Source organism: Pteropus vampyrus, unplaced genomic scaffold (genome assembly GCF_000151845.1).
Source record: "Pteropus vampyrus isolate Shadow unplaced genomic scaffold, Pvam_2.0 Scaffold8, whole genome shotgun sequence".
Lineage (NCBI taxonomy): Eukaryota > Metazoa > Chordata > Mammalia > Chiroptera > Pteropodidae > Pteropus > Pteropus vampyrus.
The window spans coordinates 3,348,433-3,369,552 of NW_011888789.1; the positions used below are offsets into that span (position 1 = coordinate 3,348,433).

General features: G+C 33.9%; 1 protein-coding gene across 1 annotated transcript in view; it reads left to right on the forward strand.

Moving 5' to 3' along the window:
- Positions 1-21,120, forward strand: part of GPM6A (glycoprotein M6A) — a 125,003-nt gene that overhangs the window by 93,126 nt on the left and 10,757 nt on the right. The window contains exons 3-4 of the mRNA XM_011371535.1: positions 8,324-8,480; positions 17,686-17,843. Of these exons, the coding sequence (XP_011369837.1) occupies positions 8,324-8,480; positions 17,686-17,843 (315 nt within the window). The remainder of the gene's footprint in view (positions 1-8,323; positions 8,481-17,685; positions 17,844-21,120) is intronic.

Below are 21,120 nucleotides of genomic sequence, written 5' to 3' on the forward strand. Positions count from 1 at the left end.
TTGGGGTTTGTTTCATGTGGGCTGTGCCCCCGTCTATCTGTCTTACCTTGCATAAGTTACTTAACCTGTCTACCTCAGTCCCTCATCAATAAAAGGGACTTACTAATGCTGCCTATTTCCTAAAGTTGTTATGAGGATAAAATGAGTTGATATTTTAAAACAATTCTAACACAGCTGGCACATCATAAGCACTAACTGTTGATGAATATGATGGTGATAATGATGGTAACGATGGTTGTGACAATGATGATGATGTATTCTCTGAAGCTGTATCACAACTTAAATGCCCACGACCATGCTTCCTAAAATCTGTTTGACCAGTTAAGTCACCCGACTTATCATAATGCTCCTATTGATGTGCTATTTGACTAGAGTAGATGTTTCAGCTAAGGTAAACACCTGAGTAGATTTCAAAACAAATTAGAATCAAAGACCTAATTTCTCTTTTCTCTTCTAATACCCAGGAGTACAACAAAAAAATGTTTACAAAGAACATGATGATTTCATTCAAATAATATCTGTAAGATTGTGAAGTAGAAGGAAACTTGCTTTGTTTTTTTTTTTGTGGTTCAAGGAGAGAGATTTGGGCCAATGAATTCCAGTTTATAGGGAAATCATTTTTTGTCTCAGTATAAAGAACTTTACAAAAGTCACAGCTTTCTAAAGAGTACATGTGCTGCCTTGGAATGAAGTGATTTGCCTGTCAGTGAAGGTATCCAGACAAAGCCGGTAATGGAATAACAAAGAATTCTAGTTCTAAAATGCTTACATTCTATAATTCACCTACATTCTATAATAAACCTTAGTCTTCTTTATTCAAGAACAGCTATGTTAGTATTAGTTTCTATTTGGCTCTTTGGGTTATTGTGAATATCAAGTGTGGAAATATGTTTAAAACTGAATTTACTATACTTCTGTACTGTTCTTGCTTTCAAATGTGCAGATATACTTTTTCAGGCTAATCTTTTGTCTGGTTTGTCTTTTAACAAATTCATTCATTTAGCAAAAAGATACTGGGTTATGCTATGTGCCATTCACCGTGCTAATATTTAGGGGTACAAGGTAGAACAAGACCTTTTTCCTCAAGTACTGACATAAGAAAGATATGTAAGCAAAAGTGCCATGCACATCAGACTAAACAAGTATGAATCGGAGAATGGTAGCTGTACTTGAGCTGATTTCTAGGATGCTTCAGGTTAATGAAACAAAGGGAGTAGAAAAACTACAATAATTAATACTATGTGATATTGGCATAAATATACACATAAATACTTATAAACACATATAAAATTATGCCCTTACATTTTACCAAAAAATTTCAGATGGATTAGAAGTTAACATTTAAGAGTAAACTAATTTGTAAAAGCTAGAAAAAAATATAGATACGATTTCACTTAGTATGTGGCAAGAAGTATATAAGCAATATAAGAAACCACAAAGGAAAAGATTTATAGATTTGACATAATATAAATTAAACTTTACTCATTAAACTATTATTAAAAAAAAACATTAAAGTGTGTGCAAAAACTGAGAAAAATATTTACCACTTACATGACAAGTTCTTAATTTTAATAAATGCAGAATTAAATCGAAGACAAAAGATACATATTCTTCAAGAAAAATTGGCAAGATATAAAAACACATTTTATTAAAGAATATAAAATGATGAATATCTCATAAAGATATATTTATCTACACTACTAAACTAAGAAAATTTATTAAAATTATACCATTATTTTTTAACTATTAATTTATCAGAAAAATTAAATGATAATACCTGGTATTAGGAAACAAAGAGAATAGGCCCTCTTACTAATTATGCATCTTTATTTAAGTTCGAACTTTCTGGACACAATTTTTACAATATATACCTTAAATTTTTCTAGGAATTTATCCCATGAAGACAACATACACTGTGCCGAAAGAATTACTGTGCTATTTATAATAGTAATACATTAGCTTCCTATAGATGCTGAAACAAATTATAACAAATTTAGTAGATAAAAAAACACAAATTTCTCATTTTTTTACAATTCTGGAGGTCAAAAGTCTGAAATGGGTCTTACTGGGCTTATTGAAATGGGCTGAAATCAAGGTATTGGCAGGATTGTGTTCCATCTGGAGGCCCTAGGAAGAATCCATATTTTTACTCGTTCCAGCTTCCAGAGGCCACCTGCATTCCCTGGCTCCTGGCCCCTTCCATCTTCAAAGCCAGCAGTGGAACATCAGATCTCTCTCTGAATCTGACCCTGACTTTCCTGCATCTCTCTTTCGCTTATCAAGACTCTTGTGATTAAACTGGGCCTACCCAGATAACACAGGACCATTTCCAAATCTAAAATTCATTAATTTAATAATATTTTCTAAATCTCATTTACCAAGGTAATGTAGTCACTGATTTTGGAGATTAGAGGTGAACATCTTTGGGAATTTCATTATTCTTCTTGGCACTGACCAAAAGTAAGAATTAGTAAAACATATTATAATACCTTCAAATGATAGGATGTACCATAGACTTTAAAAAAAAAAATCTTGATAAAATTATATAATAGCTTAAAATATTCATAACATTATGACTAAAAATAAAGTTTGCAAAGCAGTATATAATCATAACTTTTGGAATTTATTCATATAAAAAACTGGGAGGATAAACAGTGAGTAGTCTTTGTTTTTCTGTTTTTTCTTTTATTTCTTGTACGACAAACATTTTATTTCTTCTACAACAAACATTTTAATCAGTAAAACAGTTGTTTACAGAAACATGGTTAAATTTGGAAGTTTGCATTTAGAAGAATTTCATTAAGATGTGTGGTAATAGGGATTATTACTTTGGAAAAAATATAGAGAAGTAAAAGTAAAACTCCTTATGAGTCTCTGCTATTTGATCCTATGGACACATAATCAATAACTTCATGATCGGAGTATTATTAATGTATTTCGTTGACATATCAACAAAAAACTCATTTTTATAGATAAGAAGAGTTTAATTTTCCTCCTGTCATATTTGAAGTTATTTGTTCTGTTAAATTTATATATTGCATGTTGATAAAAGAGTACTTTGGTGATAGAGGGATTCAAGCCAGTAAGACAGTGTCAGGTATATTATAATTTAAATATTTCGATGATTTAAAATTTTGAAATGCATTTTGGAATGTAATTTCAGCAAATGTCCACCCTCAGATGGTTTGAAGAAAAATGTTATGTTAGGAATATTTGAATGTCAAGAAATTAACATTAACCCTTAATAAAGTATCTGGTTTGTGGCAGGCTGAATAATGACCCCACAGATATCCAGAACCTAATCCATGACAGAATTGGCATGTTTGGGTCACTGAGAACAAAGAAGAGTTGGGAGCAGCTTGCTACAGCGGCATGGCTCAGTACAATCAGGAGAAAGTGCACCACTTGAGGCTCTTTCTTGGGAGGGATAGAGAGATTTAGAGTTTTATCCAGTCTTACAGTGAACCAGCTACCAGAAGGACTCGTATCTGTCTTGTCTAACTCAGGATGTGATGGGAGCTGGCAAACTCTGGATGCTAAATGGCCAGTGAGAACAAAAGGGATTGGGGCAGCTTGTTTTTGTAGAATCAGAATTTATAGTGTTGCAGTCACCAGAGAGAACAAGATTTGAACTTCTGAAATAGAAACCTGCAAGCCTCTCTAACTGAGAAATTGCACACACAGCCTCTTCAAAGTCAAACCCACCCGAAATTGGGAGAGATAGCTATTTTTTTCAAATACATGGACGCCCAACACTAAGAAGAAACAGGGAAATACAACCCCCAAAAAGCAACAAGATAAATCTTTAGAAATCAATCTTAAAGAAATTGAGCTACATGAATTACATGACAGAATTCAAAATAACCATCATGAAGATGCCTTTTGAACTCAAGAAAACAATGGACAAAATGAGAATATCAACAAAGAGATAGAAAATATAAGAAAGAATCAAGCTGAAATTTGAGGGTTGAATAAATGAACTGAAAAATTCACTAGAGGGGTTCAAAAGCAAGTTGACAAGGCAAAATAAAGAATGAACAATCTCAGAGATAGGTCATTTGAAATTATCCAGCCAGAAAAACAAACAAACAAACAAAAAACAGAAGAAGAAAAAAAGAAAAAGAGTGAAGAAAGCCAAAGGGACTTATATGACACCATCAAGTGGACCAATATATATATTATGGGATTCCAGAAGAAGAGGGAAAAGGAGCAGAAAGCTCACTTAAAGAAATAATGACAGAAGACTACCCAAATCTACATAAGGAAATAGACATCAAGATTCAAGAACTTTAGTGGACTCTAATTAGGATAAATTTAAAGAAATCCACATTGAACATATTATAATCAAATTGTCAAATGTGAAACACAGAAATTTGAAAGTAGCAAGAGAAAATCAAATTTTCACTTAGAAAGGCAACTGTGAAACTATCAAAGGATTTCTTTGCAGAAACCTCATAGGCCAGAAGGGAGTGAAATCAACTCGAAATGGATTAAAGAACTAAACTTAAGACCTGAAACTATAAAAGAAAACAGAGCGGGGAAACTTTATAATATTGTTATTGGTGATGATTTGGATATGGCACCAAACGTACAAGTAGTGAGCAGAAAAATAGACAAGTGAAACTACATCAAACTTAAAAGCTTCTGTGTAGCAAAGAAAACAATTAACAGAATGAAAAGGCAACCTACAGAATGGAAGAGAGTTTATGCAAGTCATATATCTTATAAGGAATTAATATCCAAATATGTAAGGAACTCCTATAATTCAATAGCAAAAAAACCCCAAGGAACAAAAAACAAAACTGAATAGACATTGATTCAAAGAAGACATACAAAACCAACAGGTATATAAAAAGCTGCTCAACATCACTAATCATCAAGGAAATATAAATCAAAACCACTATGAGATCACTTCACAACAGTTAGAATGGTCATTATATGAAAAACAGACCCCCCCTCCCCAAAAAAGGCAAGTATTGGCTAAGATATGGAGAAATTAGAACCCTCGTGTTCTGTTGCTGAGAATGTAATATGTTGCAACTGGTATGAAAGACAGTATGGAACTTGCTCAGAATATTAAACATAGGATTGTCAAATGATCCAGCAATCCCATTTCTAGAGAAAAATCTAATTTTTCTCTACCAGTTTATCTTCTAATTGACTTTATTTGTCTATACAAATGCTATTGATTTTTGCGGGCAATTTTATATCATACTACATTGCTTAATTCTCTTATTATTTAAATTATTTTTATCACTCATTCTCTAAGATTTTCCAAGTACACCATCATATCATCTGCAGATAGAGGTAATTTTAGTACTTCTTTTCCAGTTCTTATAATCTGATTATTGTCCCTAAGTTAATTAAATTGGCAAATACACTCAGAATAATGTTACATAGAATCAGAAATTATCATTGATTTCTTTATTCCTGACTTTAGTAGAAATGCCTCATTGAATATATTTTGAGTTTAAGGTTCTGCCAGATTTTAAAAAATATGAAAACATCCATCCATTTCTATTTCTCAAGAATTTATTAGGAAATATAGCAGTTTCACTAGTACGATTTATAAACTGAAATAAAAATAATCAATAAAAGATTGTGTACATGTGTGTATGTGTTGGAATTTATTTTAGGTTTTGTAGAAATGGGCTTTGGTCCCTTCTTTGAACCTAGAAAGGTGCTTTTCTTTTCACCTCCTCTATATTCCAATGTTTCGAGTGGTTGCTTATGCTCCCCTGGATTCTTCTTACGATAAAAAAGGGGGGAGGTGGGTTGGAAGTGCCTCCAGAAAGAACTATATAGGCATTTTTACATTGCTCATGTATCTCTAAAAATTTCTGATATTTTTGTGCTTAGGTAAACTTTTTACAAGCAGCAATTGTTGCAAGAGCAGAAAACAACCTTGTGTATTGTGATAAGTTAAAAAAGAAATGCTTTCTTCCAAATATACTCACTTCCTAATCTCTGAAACTTGGAAATATTACCTTATATGGAAAAGAGTGAATTTTAAGTTATATGATAAAATTAAGTTAGAGATCTTGAGAGGAGAAGCTTATCTTGGAATATTCAGGTAGGCCTTAAATGTATCTTGTGAGAAATAGGCTCAGGGGCTTTTGCAAGAGAGAAACTCAGAAGCCAGTACAGAAATCAGATATATTGACTAGATGCTCAAAATTAGCAGCACTACTGAGGGGCAGATGGATAGAATATCACTGTATAGTATTCTAGCCAAGAATGAGTAATCTGAACCTAATTACGAGGAAACATCAGAAAACCCAAAATGAAGAACATTCTATTTGGTAACGAGGTTGTGGGATTTTCTTCCTGAACAAACATTAATGTCATACAAATGAAGAAAGGAAGTGTTCCAGACTAAGAGATACTGAAAAGACATGGCAAATAAATGCAATACTTACCCCTAGAATGGATCCCATAGTAAAAGGGAGAAATGCTATAAATATAAAGTTCATCATTGGGTCAGTCCAACTGATAAAACTGAAATACGAATAATAGATTTGACACAAGTATCATATAAATGTTATATTTCCTGAAATAGATAACTGTACTGTGGAGAATTTCTACATGTTCAGTATAATTATTGAGAGAGTGAGAGAAAGGAGAGAGAAGGAGGGAGGGAGAGAGAGAAACACAAGAAAACAAAGCAAATGAGGTAAAATGTTACAAAATAAAGAATGCACAGTTTTTCTTTGTACTATTCATTTTCTGCAACTTTTTTATACATTTGAAATTATTTCCAAATAGAAATTATAAAATACATTTTTACATGTCATTCTAATGTAGAAATTTTATGAAAAAGCCTATTAAACCAAACTCTTCAAAGTATTTATGATGTCAAATTAGATCTGTAGGTTGAAATCCTCAGATTCTTTGACATGCATGATGGGCTTATGCAGTTCACATTCTCTGTCTCATTGCCCTTGACAAATAGAATTGTGCAATATTTAGATTTTTTTGGACAGTGGGAATCAGTTACTAAACAATTGCGCTGATACATTGACCATTAAGTTAGCAAGCTCTTCTTACTCTTTTTATATACAATAAATTCATTTATGCTATTACATGTATCCTTCACAAAATATTGTCATAGTGTCCAGTTTCTAAATCTCCAACAGCATGAGCAACTTTCTATTCCCTCATTATCCCACTTGTATAAAGTCAACAGGGTCTCTCCATCATTTGCTGCCAACCTACCTACTCAACTCATTCTAAATAAGAAGAGGAGAGTAAAAATCAAGCTTGATGATGTGAAATAAAGAGCAATTTTTCAACACTAATTGAAAAACTAAAATTTTATAAACAAACAAATAGCAATTTTCTTACAAGTGGATATCGAGAATGCAAAAACAGAATAATAGCTAATATGTATAGTATACCTGTCCACATAGCATGACTAAATGACTAGTTTTGTTTCCAGAGGCAGCAAAAACGATTAAGATTTTTATCCTTTTAAAGGGCTTTGCGGGTCCCATGCAATATTTAGGATAACAGAAAAATCCATCTGCAATTTATAGACAATCTCTCTCTCTCTCTCTCTCTCTCTCTCTCTCTCTCTCTCTCTCTCTCTCTCTCTCTCTCTCATACATGGGCACTCAATTTTGAGAAAAGATAGAACCTACCTATTTCTGTATGGAATTATGCTATAATTTGGTTCAGTCCCAATACGCATAATATTCATTAGTGATTCTGCCTAAAAATCTTACTTGTCAAAATTATAATTTATTTTTAAAATTATCATTTCTATTATTGATGTTATCATCAGCAGAAAATATTAGTGGTTTGTAGTAAATGTGAAATAAAATACAATTGACTTTTTATAATAGCAAAAATGAGGTGGTAATTTTATTGAAAATAAAAACATAATTAACCATAAAGTTTTCTTACTCTTTTAATGTTTTTAAAACTCAATGATATATACATAAATCTTTATATTTTATCATAATTAGAGAAATCATATGATGATTATTCTACTTATCAAGTGAATTTAAGCAAACTCCTTTTGAAATGTGATTCATCGCTTATCCAAGACTACCTTGGTATGAATCAGGGAAGGGGTGAGGAGAAGAGAGAGGAAAGAAACTTACAAACATGAAAAGCCCTTGTCAACCGATACTGGAAGTGACAGAACAAAATATGTAAACATTAGGCATAGAGAACAGAAATGTTTTAAAATTCAACCTCCATTATGAGCATAAATATTCTATAGCTTTCATTCCAAAGGAAACAGGAACTCTTGAGAATTTATTGCTGCAGATCAGCCATGAAGTTATTGAAATAAATCACTTTGTCTTCTCTTCCCCAGGATCGACATCTTTAAGTATGTGATCTATGGCATCGCAGCTGCCTTCTTTGTGTATGGCATTTTGCTGATGGTGGAAGGTTTCTTCACCACTGGTGCCATCAAAGATCTCTATGGAGATTTCAAAATCACCACCTGTGGCAGATGCGTGAGCGCCTGGGTATGTTATTTGTCTATGTTCAGTGTTTATGTGGATTTATTTCAATAGCACACAGGTGTTTGTATTCATCTGCCAAGAATTAATGTATTTTTTTTAACACAGTAACATTCATTCCTATGATTACTATCTTAAATCATAATGTCATTTTCTAAATTAAGATGATTCCATGTGAAAATTCAGTTTCAAATTCTCAAATCACAGGTAACACAACTAGTTTTATTTTAGAGGCAGCAAAATTGTTGATTGATTTATGAGTTTTTCCAAAGGGCTTTGGGGTTCCAATACAATAGAATATCAGAAAACCCCATTTGCAATTTAAAGACAATACATACATGTGTCTCTTCTCCTTAAATATGTGTCTCTGTATGTTACCTTAAATTTGGGGGAACTATGTCATCAAATTTCTGTTTAATAGTGACATAAGAATTATACTGTTATACTTTTTTAGGTTTTAAATCCTTATTGATATGATATTTAATGGTAAATCAAACTTGTCATACTCTAGAGCAGTGGTCCCCAACCTTTTTGGCACCAGGGACCTGAGCTCCTATGAGAATCTAAGCCTGATGATCTGAAGTGGAACAGAGGCAGCGATGCTAGCACTGAGGAGTGGCTGCAAATACAGATGAAGCTCATCTGCCGCTCACCTCCTGCTGTGCGGCCCGGTTCCTAACAGGCCACAGACTGGTACCCCTGTGTCTAGGGCTAATGCAGTGAAGACAATGCACATATATCTATTAAAGCACAAAAGTGGTGAAAGTTAAGAGTGATATGGTTGAATGTACTCTTGCATTTTTATGCAGAATAATTTTTCTATAATGAAACATTAGAGCATTCGTCTTGACTAACATGTCTGTTATTTTTCCAGTGTTATATAAGAACATATATTTAATTGCAACATATTTCATATTAGTAAGGTGTTTCTAATAAGAAATGATATAATTTATTTCAGTCTTACAGAAAAGTTAAAAATTACCTGTTAACTATCAAACTTTTTTTTTTTACCAGCTTGTAACAAGTTATATTATGCCGCTCAGTGTCAGTAGTGATAATAATCTGATAAAACAATTTGCCTTTGTTGTGGGTATTTGTAGTTGTCTCTAGAATAATTTCTTGTTAAGACTCATTTCTTTTTTTGGGACAATGCTTATTGTAATACCTGTTTTTAGGATGGGTAATATCAAATTACAGGTCTGGAAGGAGTTAAGCTAAAGGTTTTGGATTTATTAAAAAATAAAATATGACTATTCGGTGGGCTAATTATCAGTGATAACTAATCAATTTCTCTAAAAAGGTGAGTTCAGACTTTAGATTCATTTATATTCTGCCAAGAGTATAGTGAATTCAATTAATGATAGGCTTTTTCTTATCATTGGGACAATATCATTACAATACCTCTTGCATCTCTAAATCTCAGTCCAGCTCAGAGTTCATGATTCTAAAGCGCTAGTGAAATGGTAGAGAAAAAGAGTCTCTAAGCACATTTTTACCATTGGGGAATAACCTTTGTTGGAAAGTGTTGATTGTTGTTTTGTTAAGAATTTTATAATTTTTTCACAGGATTGTATGCAGAAGTAAAACATTACAGAAGAGAGAGCACATCTATGTACAATTAATAACTATCTGTTTGCCATTCAAACATCTCAAAGATATCTCAAATAAGAATTTTTAAAGCAAAAACACAGGCCACATATTTTTCTATAATAGTAACAATTGTGTCACCAGTCCCACCCAACAGACCAGAAGGGTGGCAGCAGCTGCGTGGGCTCCTCCAGAGGTGCTCCCACCCACTCCTTTAGCTACCCCCACCCCCACCCAGAAATGAGCAGAACCAAGGCAGAAGCAGAAGCTGCATTCTTGTGCATTCTGCAGAGGAGCAATGCAGTGGTAAAGCCTCCAAGTCATACCCTGGCTGTCCCAACACTGCCTGCATGAAGGAGACCAGCTCCACTGCCCAAGAAGTAGACACTATAGAACCTTGCACCCTCTTGCTTGTCATGCAGCACTTGTGGCTCCACGGAATCACACAGGAGAAAAAAGGAAGTGTTATCAATCACTCTCTCCTTCTACTTATCTTACTTTCTTTCCTATTTCCATTCTGCTTTTCTTTTTCTTCCAAATCTGTGGGTAGAGTTTGTCTTACAGTATACTTCATGTTTTATGAGTTCACCGGTTAGCCTGTTTTATAGTCTGTCATAGCTTTAAAAATGTCCTTTTGAGGCTGTGCTCCTTCAGTTTAATGTCTATCTAACGAGACGTTTTCATCACAGGAGCTCTAAGCTCTGAGCTTTTTCTGCCTTCAGTGAAATCTAAAGCTGTTTCTTTTTGTTGTTAAAGTGGAAATATGATTGATTTATAACTCTTTAGATCCATTCCAAATGAAGAAATATTATTTAAAAACATATTATTGTGAAATGATGGGCCTCTGAGTTAAAATTTAATGAACTGTTTTTATATCCTCCGCCCTGAAACAGTTAATGAGAAAGAGACCTCATAGACAGTGACCTGAATAGAACCCGATAGGATATGTTTGCTTACAAAGAGACTTTGCGTATTTCAGTAGATATACTTTGTTCATTTAACTAAAGCTTGGGTTTGCATTCTACCTGAACGTGTTTATTATATCATAACATTCCATTCAATATGTGGCATATTTTTTTAGTAATTTATACATTCAGAGACTTTTGGAGTCAGAATCGGCTGGCTCCTTTTCATCAGTGCTGCTGCTGACTTCTAAGGTGTTATTTTTATCTCAACTAGTGCACATCTGCTAAAGTTGCCACAGAAAGTTTATAGCTCAACAAACTGATTTTCTTAGACATCAAGTCTAAATTGATAGGAATTCAGATGAAAAACCAATTACCTTTTACAAGACATTCTCAAGTTAAATACACTGTAATCAAGGAGCAATTATCTATTTTAGCCTTCTTCCAAAGATTATGGAAACGTTTCCTCTTGCAGTTCTCCCTGTTAAATTTCAGCCTCCCTGCTAAATTTCTAACAATGATTAGAATATCCAGGTTGAGATCAAAACAGTAATTACATGTTTTATTATTATTATTTTAAGCCACTAAGAAATAATTCATAGCACCTTTGTTTAATTTAATGCTAACATAGTAGCATGTATAACATATGTGTAGCATAGCTAAGACAAGACATATAACAAGAAGATGCTTACTTTGATAGTCATTTGCATATTCTGATGAAATGATATTAAAATAATGATGTGATAATGAGATGTGCTGGATATTAATTATGAAACTGGCACCTGATCCCTTTCATTTTATGGCAGTTTTTTCTATCTCATAACAGCAAGTTAGTTAGTATAAATCAAACCAGAGAAATTTTACTGAATTTTTTTTTTTAATTAGAATAAAATGGTCAACATTTTAATACATGGCTGCAATAGGAAAAGTCAGTAAGGCAACTTTATGTATCTAACATCCACAGGACCCATTCTTTCTTCTTTTCTACAAACAGGTCCAGAGCTACTAGAATTTAAAATTCAGTGTTATTCGAGGCAGCAGACAACAAATGCACCATCAATCTGTTACTTCTGTCCGTACCTAACCTTTAGGTATACAAAATAATTAATATTTTGCTAAATCAAACAAATTCCTCTCTTTGAGTTTATTTTTAAAGTAAGATTTATTGTGGACCATGTTTATTATTAAGTAATTTCATATATGAATTTCTCTTTTGTTTACATTATAGCCCTAAGAGAGGTAAGCTCATTTCTGGCTCATGATTGAAGAAGTGACTCTGAAGGTTAAGAGATATGCCCAACTTACATAATGAGTGACCCAGTCCTCATACTTCAAATTCAATAATACTTTTATTTCTTCCAGTTTTTATTTGTTTGTTTTCACTGTATTCCCCAAAGAGATATAATGGAGTTGAATTTCAGAAAGTGTTTCATTTAAAAATAGATGTTAATAAAGGCCCCCCAAAAAAAATCAGAAGAATTTTTCAAATTCTCAGAGATTGTTCTAATAAGAGTAGATTATTTAAGATACAGAGAACAGACTGATGGTTGCCAGAGGTGGGGGGAAGTACAGGGTGGGTGCAATGGGTAAAGGAGGTCAAAACGTACAAACTTCTAATTATAAAATATATAAGTCCTGGGGATTTAATGTATGGCATGGTGATTGTAATAATACTGTAATACTGTTAATAATATTGTATTACATATTTGAAAATTACTATGATATAGATCTCTAAAGTTCTCCTAACAAAACAAATTTATAACTATGTTTGGTGACATGTTAATTAAACTTACTGTGGTAATAATTTTGTAATATATACAAATACCGGATCAATATGTTGTGTACCTGCAACTAATATAATGTTATATGTTCATTATACCTCAGTTGAAAATAAGAGTAGGTTATTTATTTATTTAATGCTCATATGACAAAATTTTTACCTGTCATATTACCAGAAATGGTAAGCTAGAAATAAACTTAAGGAAATTATGAGACATTTTATTACATATAGAAATTATATTTACCTAGGATTGCACTTGATTAATTTGAATAATTCTTCAATAGTAGTAATTATCATGTTCTAAGATAAAATATAAAATAAGAAGATAGCATTATAATTTTAGCTTGTTTAATTCGGATACTTGAGGGAATGTGAACTGCTACTCTGAAATATAACTGGTTTGTACTAAAATTTCAAAAATAAAATCTTTGGTGTGTTTCTTAGAACAAAACTTATACGTTAATAGTAATGAAAATATTTTCTCACAGCAAAGACTTACTCTGTAACATGCAGCTTTATGAATTTTCTGTAAGATTATAGCTCACATAGGAAGCAAATCTGAGTCAGTTCTGTGTTTCTGAAGCCATCCATACCTTTCATTGCCTTGTAAGTAGCAGCAGCAACACAGTTCAAAGTGTCCCAATCCACTTTGAATCTAAATCTATTGAATTATAAGTCCCATTTTACAGCACCTTCAAAAGAAGCTTTTGAAAAGTCCCCTGGGACAGAAAGAAAAAACAAGATAGAGGGGATGTAGCCAAAAGCATGCTGATTACTCTCCCATGGATTTTCGAGCTGCTTTTAACTCTCCAGAGTAATGTGCTTCAAGCTGCCCCGTATCCTGTTATTGTTCTTGAGACTATAAATTAGCCTTGAGATCTACGATTGCAAATAATGAAAATGTTAATAAAGAGGGCTTTTTCCTCCAAGGAGTTCCATTAACAAGATTTCCTCAGTTTTAGGGTGGTTTCCAAACTTCCTAGAGCTTTTCTCCTTGAGTGGGAGACCCCTCTGAATAACTTTCCCAGACTCAAGAACTTCTCATTCTTTTTATTTTCCCAAAAACATGAAATGAAATCTAATTCCCTTATTCTGTAGAGTCCTATCATCCAGGCAAAACATATATCTTGGTGGTAATAGTAGTAATCACAGTAACAATAAATGGAATAAAAATAGCTAGTATTTTGTCTATACTTCTTACGTACCAAGTTCTAAAAGTGCATTTTGGCCTCACCGCAATCATGAGAGATCAATTTAGCAGGAATCCTCATTTCACAAAGGCAGACACAGCAGCATAACAAAGAAGCCTGGACTCAATCTAGCTCAAAAGCCTGTGCCTTTAATCAATATGCTATAAGACCCCTTTTTTTGCTAAACAATGTGACATTTAGGTAAGGAATATAGTGAGTGGCATGTCAGTGCTTGATAAATCAATCATTCTCTACCCTCTTACAGATTAGAATCAAATAGCAAAGAATGGAAAATGATTACATAGTGTCATACAGACGAATGATGTCAGAAGTCAATGGATAGTAATATTTGCAATGTTTATCAATACTTTGAGGCTTGAAGGACACTTCTCACCTAAACTGGGTTCACAGGATGGCTTTGAGAAGGTGGGCAAGGCCATGAAAAAGGAGTTCTGAGAAGGCAAACACACAGCCTAGTAAGCTTCGTCTGTTGATTTGCTTCATTCCACATCCAGAAAGGAGAAACAATAAAGACTACCCAAGAAATATTTTCCTCTCTCTCTCCTGGTGGACTCAACCAAAAGGTTTCCATAGACAATCAAATGTGTTTCAAGACCAGATGTTGGCTAGATTTTCACATGGAATATATTTATTCTTTTGATGAGGAAATTAAGAAGGAAGTGTTTATTGTTCTCTGTGGCTGAAACCCTATTGTATAGCTTTGCACCTACTACAGCCTCATTAAGAATTTGTTGAGCAAGATGAAATAAATCTAAAAGTGAGATTAACTTTAATAATTACATTAAAAGGATGTCACTATTGAAAAATATTTACTCCATTTCTTTCACTGATTTAAATAACCTAATATTCAACAAGTTTTATGTGCTGATATTTTTAGACTCCGCTTTGTTTCATCTGGGATGTAAGAGGTGTAAATATGTCTGCTAAGTCATGGTTTAAGGACATTGTTAGGATCGATGTCAGCTCATCAGACTCTCTAACCACTAGTGTTTCATAGTAGACACTAACAGGAAGTGAGCTTTGAGAGGAGATTAAACAGTGTTATTAGAAAGTGTGTATTCATTATGTTCTGAGTTTCCGAAGTGCAATGACATTTGGCTATTTATAGGAAATAAGGTTGATCTCAGGACGCATTAGTTTGATCCGGACTCTCTTTGAATTAGTTATGTGAATTCCCTACTATCCTTAATCCCAGTAATCTCTGTCTATGTTAATCATAATATGACCTTAATATAGGTGCTTAAGCTCTGCCATGATATTAACACCAAGTTTTCCATTTTTTGACAGTGTTATTTTTAGTATATGTCCTGAGAGTTATTAACTAAGTTTCACTTGTTTGAAATTTCACTGAAATCATGGAGTAAAGTCAAGCTATAACTTGTCACCAAAGGAATTAGTAGAGTTGAATAAGAGATTTAGTTTCATGGAGTCTATTTATTTTTATGCCATTTTGTACTGTCATTTTGAAACTGTGACTACCTGAGGTATTAAAGTTAAGCCAGAATACACTACTGCTCCTCTTCAAACTTCTTCTAGAAGCATGCCTCTGAAATTCAAAAGAGGTCCAAATATCTGTAGAAACAGCTTTTGGAATGCAAGGCTTACATTTCAGACATCTCCAAATGTAATCCTACTGCTGTATTATTTAATGGGGTATGGAATATGCTTAAAGGTTTAAAAACACAATTTCACATTTACAATTGTGTTCATATGTGCTGGTTATCACGTGTTCTGAGTCTGATTACATAAATATAACAGTAATCAAGAATCCTTCAGAAGATGTAACTTTTAAAACAATTTATACTTTAAAGTACTTAAACTCGTGTATATAACATACACAAAGTAAAATTACACAGGTTCTGAGAATGAAAATTCAGATCTGTTAGTACATGCAGACATGCATATACACACAAAACACATCTTATTCCAGCTTCCAATTTTGTTTTAAAGAAAGATATAGTTACAGGTATTTGAGTAGAGAAAGAGAAAAGGATGGGCAGTTATTTTTCTTTTAGGGACATGTACAAAACACAAATCACAACAAAAACTATAGATTGAGAGCATATTATGTGAATTACCAGGGAAGATGTCTCACATGGGTTCATGAGTAGAAAGTCTACACGACTGGGTGTTCTTTACAGCATGAAACTGAATTCTCCACCTCCACATCACCAGGGTATAGAACAGTAACTGATTCATACATTTACTCATTCCTTCAGTCCACAAATACTGTGTTAGTAACAATTGTGTATCAATCATTGAAATATGGCCAAGAATGTAGTTCTAAAAATTCCCTCCTGGCCTTTTTCCTCTTTCATTTTTTTCTGCGTTTTGCTGGCATAAGTTGCCAGTCATAAGGTCAGGCCCATGAGCGATAGCACAACAGGCTGCGCTGCTACTTACTGATACAGGATTCAGGTGAGGAAAGACAGGTGTCAATATTGTGGCAGAACAATTACTGTAGTAGTGATTTTCTTATTTGGCTACTTTTCAGAGATAATCTAGATTTTAATCTCTGACATCTGAGTCTGATTAATTAATACCATATGACAATAATACAGCAACTCTTACAAATTTGTAATCATTCTCTATTTTGATTGGCATTTACCTATATGAACACTTCGTAAGATGAATTACTCATGATCCTGGGAGATATGCTAATAAATCCAGTGATACAAAACTTGCATTAAGGAACATAATCGATTTATATCAGTGTGTGGATTCAAGTCTGCCTTTAAACCTCAGAGCATTGTGACTTATACTTGTTTTTTTTTCAGTTATATCTGAATACAGTTGTTAATACAAGTATTAGCTGAGATCAAGGGTATATATTTATATAGGCTATTTTATATGTAGATAATATGAATTCAATAATTGATAAGTAATTTGAAGCAACATTAGTACATCTATCTTTTATCAGCTATTCATCCTTCTACCACTATATGCATCCATTTATCTTTTTGTCCAGCATCTAAGCCATAGTTGAACTAAAAATCTATTTAACCTATGCTGAAGCTGTGTCTTTTATTCAACTGTGGTTAGGATGCATAAACAGCCTTTTACTATATTTCATAAATATTAAAAATATTCTGAAATAAACAAAGAAAATTATTTTCAAACTTAAAATCATATTTTGCTATGTTTCTATAGCAAAATTAAAATTAATATGCAAGAAAGAATTAGATTTTAAATTTACAAAAATCATCAGACGAGTAGAAATACGCATTAACATCATTATATATTAAAGTGACTTGAGGATTACCGTGTTTATGGTAAATGTAAACACGGTTAAGCAGCTGCAATATTTATGATATGAAATGGTGCACATTTAGTTGTAATATAAACTTATTGACATAGTTTTAACTCATTTTGTACAATCCATTCTACATATACCAGTTAATATCTTGTAATATTTAAAAAATGTGTGGTGAGATTTTTAAGATAAATATGAATGAAATGTAATGAAACAGGCATACGATGTAAGATGCAGAAAGATTATTCCTTGTACATCCGAACCTCTGCCATGATGCAACTTTCCGGCAGGTTTATTCACATAACCCCTTATATTCACCATCTCTGTTTCCCACACTGCAGTTCCTATCAGTGTTGTAATAATAATCTGTATACGACAGCAGCGAAATCTTTCAATAGTGAGCTTTGTAGAGTAAACACAAACTTCTTTTCCAGTAGATGACATGTGTTCTCTGTCAACTTTTTCTCCATTGCAGTTTATTATGCTGACATACCTGTTCATGCTGGCCTGGCTGGGAGTGACGGCTTTCACCTCCCTGCCAGTGTACATGTACTTCAATCTGTGGACCATCTGCCGAAATACCACCTTAGTGGAGGGGGCGAATCTCTGCTTGGATCTCCGTCAGTTTGGTAGGTGGATCTCTAGCTGTAAAACAGTACTGCCTCAAAAATATTGTAAATCACTTTGGAACCACCATTACTTCTTCTACCAAAAAGATAAGTGTATCAGAGTGTTCTCTTTTAAGAAATTCTTTTTAAATTTAAGTAGGAATTTAAGACTGATTGGAAGTTGATCTCACAACATGAACATACAAACATGGGTATCTGAACAGGCTTTCAGGTTGTATTTCCTTGTTTTGGCAAGTTCTGTGATTTCCCTGTCCTGATTCCTCTACATTTTTCCAGACTCGGTGTGCTGTTGGCATCCTACTTTCATTCTCCTTGATAAGCTACACAAATTGTGAAGTGTAGTATGAAGATACGTTAAGAAATATATACCCTATTGTTTCCTGAAACAGGGCAAAAAAACTTAGTATGTAATAATAACAAAATCAAAGAATGTTAAATAAATCATCGGTCCTATTTGGTTATTTTTATTTAGGGCTAAAACCTTGTGTAATAATAATAGTTTCTTATATGTATATGGGCTTGCAATGTATAGACCTCATTCTAAATAGTTTATGTATATTGACTTGTTTAATTCTCACAACAGTTCTGTATGATGAACACTATTATTAAGTTCCTTATAAATGATGTAGCTGAGGCACAGGAGAGTATGTAGCTTGCCCAAGGTTATACATCTAGAAAGTGCCAAAGCAGGATTCAAACCCAGGCAGGCTAGCTGCCGCATCTGTATTCTTAATTATGTCTGCTGCCTCTCCTATTCAAATAAGTACTGAACTATGAATGTGGAAACAGAGAGTTCAATCTCACCTAACCCATTTGGAATTCTATCCCATAATTTGTAAAAACATGGAAGCTACAGATTTTATAAAAGATGTGCCAATCCACATGCTCGAATGGATTCCCCCCCACCCCCCACCCCACAGAATGGCTATTAAAATCTAACCTATTAACATCGGGGAATGGTGTTAATGGTTTTCTCTAATCAAGTTTCCTTATGCTTCAGGAAAGTGGTAAACACTTCACTAGTTGGTACTTGCAGGCCTTGTGACTCCATGATATACTATAGATAAATTGGAGGATGCAATGTAACTATTCCATAGCCAACTAGCTGTGTGTTCCAAAACTGTGGCCCACCCTACTATCCTGTCAGACAAAGCTCTCTGGTCCCTTTGTCTAATCCAAATGAAAAGCAGGATGATCTGCTCTGTGGCTGACGTTCTCAGCAAGCAGATAATGTTGGCAATATTGACAGTTCTTCCACAGGGGAGGTTTTAACCTTGGAATCATGTCCCATGTAAACACAGGAAAAGGAAACCTCAGCAACTGCTGCTGGAGGTCACAGGAGAACAGCTGCTTGGATAACCATGGCTCTGACTTCAGTCCCTCCCCTTCAGTGTATACCTTTTATTCTGCTTATCTGAAAATTTTAATTTGGAAAGATTTGACTAGTCTCTCAGAGACAGTTGCCAGGTAAAATACAGGCCACCCAGTTACGTGTGAATTTCAGATAAACAAGCAATATATTTTTTTTAGTACAATATATCCCAGATATTGTATGGGACATACTTATAGTGAGTGTAAAGCACGACTTTGATTAAAGCTTCTCTTGAACCTTAGCACTGTTTACAGCATAGTTATCAAGACTTATTCCAATTAAACTTTTCTCCTGACAATCTTTTACATCAGCTATAAAGGCTTTCTGTTTGCCCTTAACACAGAATCTACTGCCTGGACAGCATTTCTATGCTTTCTAGATAACACGCCCTTAATCCTGAATGTACATATACAATCAAGTTATTATCAAGGGGCATCAGAATAGAAGATGTAAATGCATTAGTACATACATTTACTAATATCATCAAAAAAGTAATTGAGTAGGTAAGAACATACTATAAAGCAATTTCCCTTATGCTGCAAAATTGTCTCATTAGCATCTAGATGGTATCTTTTCTCTTAGGAGACTAAGGTCTTTACATAATGGGGACTCTCACCATATAATGGCTATTATGCCTGCTTAGAATCTACTGTGAATCTCAGTCTTCATCCCATGCATGTGATAAGCATACATACTTCAAACAGATTTAATGGGAAACAGAGGCATTACTTCATATAGTTGAGGAATTTAAGATTTATCATATTAAGGTTAGCTGTATTTTAAAATAAGTCATGAAATCATTTCTACTCACAATTTTAATTTTTAATGCTCTTATAATTATTTCCAAAGTCCTTCAATTATATGTATAGCGATTTAATGACATTGAATGTATTAGGTATTTATCCCAGGAAATTTGTTTCATAAAATGTTAAAACCGATCCCCATAATGTTATCTAGACCCAGGATTTAAAACTGTAGCATCAGGAGTACTGGGTACTGGGGGTGGGGGGGGCCCGAGTTACAATATTTAAAAGGGTGATGGAGGAAAGCTTCACCACATAGTTGTCATTGGAAGGAAATGAGGAACTTGAGAATATTCTTAGCAGTGAAAAGATCCAGTGCAAAGTCCCCAGGGTAGTACTATGCCTGGTATCTTTAACAAGCCACACAGAGGCCAGTATGGCTGAAGGGGAGTGTAAGAAAGTAAGGAGAACAGATTGAGATTTAGTCTGAGAGTTCATGGAATGCATACTTAGGAGTGAATTACAGGACATTTAGGGGTTTTCATTCTGAAGAAAGTAGAGGATATTTGCAGATTTGGGCAGAAGGGAAGCCAAAAATCACTTTTGCTATAGAAGGATCACTCTGGCTGTGGTGTGGAAAACAGACTGTAGCAAGAGGAGCAGGAGTGCCAGCGAGCACTTGTAGTAATAAGCAAGCCTGAGTGCAGTGTCGGTGGCTCGAACCAGGAGAGTAGCAGGAGAGTAGGGAGAAATGGTCTGTCCTGGATGTATTTTGAAGATAGGGGCAGCAGAATTTCCTGATAGATTGTCTGTGGGGGTTGAGAGAAAAGGATGATTCAAGGAGGAATTTATTTTTTGACTGAGCAAGTGGGAAGATTGCTTTGCTCTCAAATGAGATGAGAAAGCCCAAGAAGTACTTGCTTAGGAGTGAGGCAGGCAAGGGAGGCCTGCAGTGCAGTTCTGAAGATGTTAATTTTTTAGATGTTTATTAGAAATCTGGAGGCATTGAGTAAGAAATTGGATATTGATTTTAGGAGAGAAATATGGAGCTGGCTATACAGTTTTAGGAGTCATCGATAATATTTTAGATTTAAAGCTCTTGAGACTCGATGAGATCAGCAAGGGAGAAAGATGACTGAGGAAAAAACGCTGGGAGCTGCAATGAA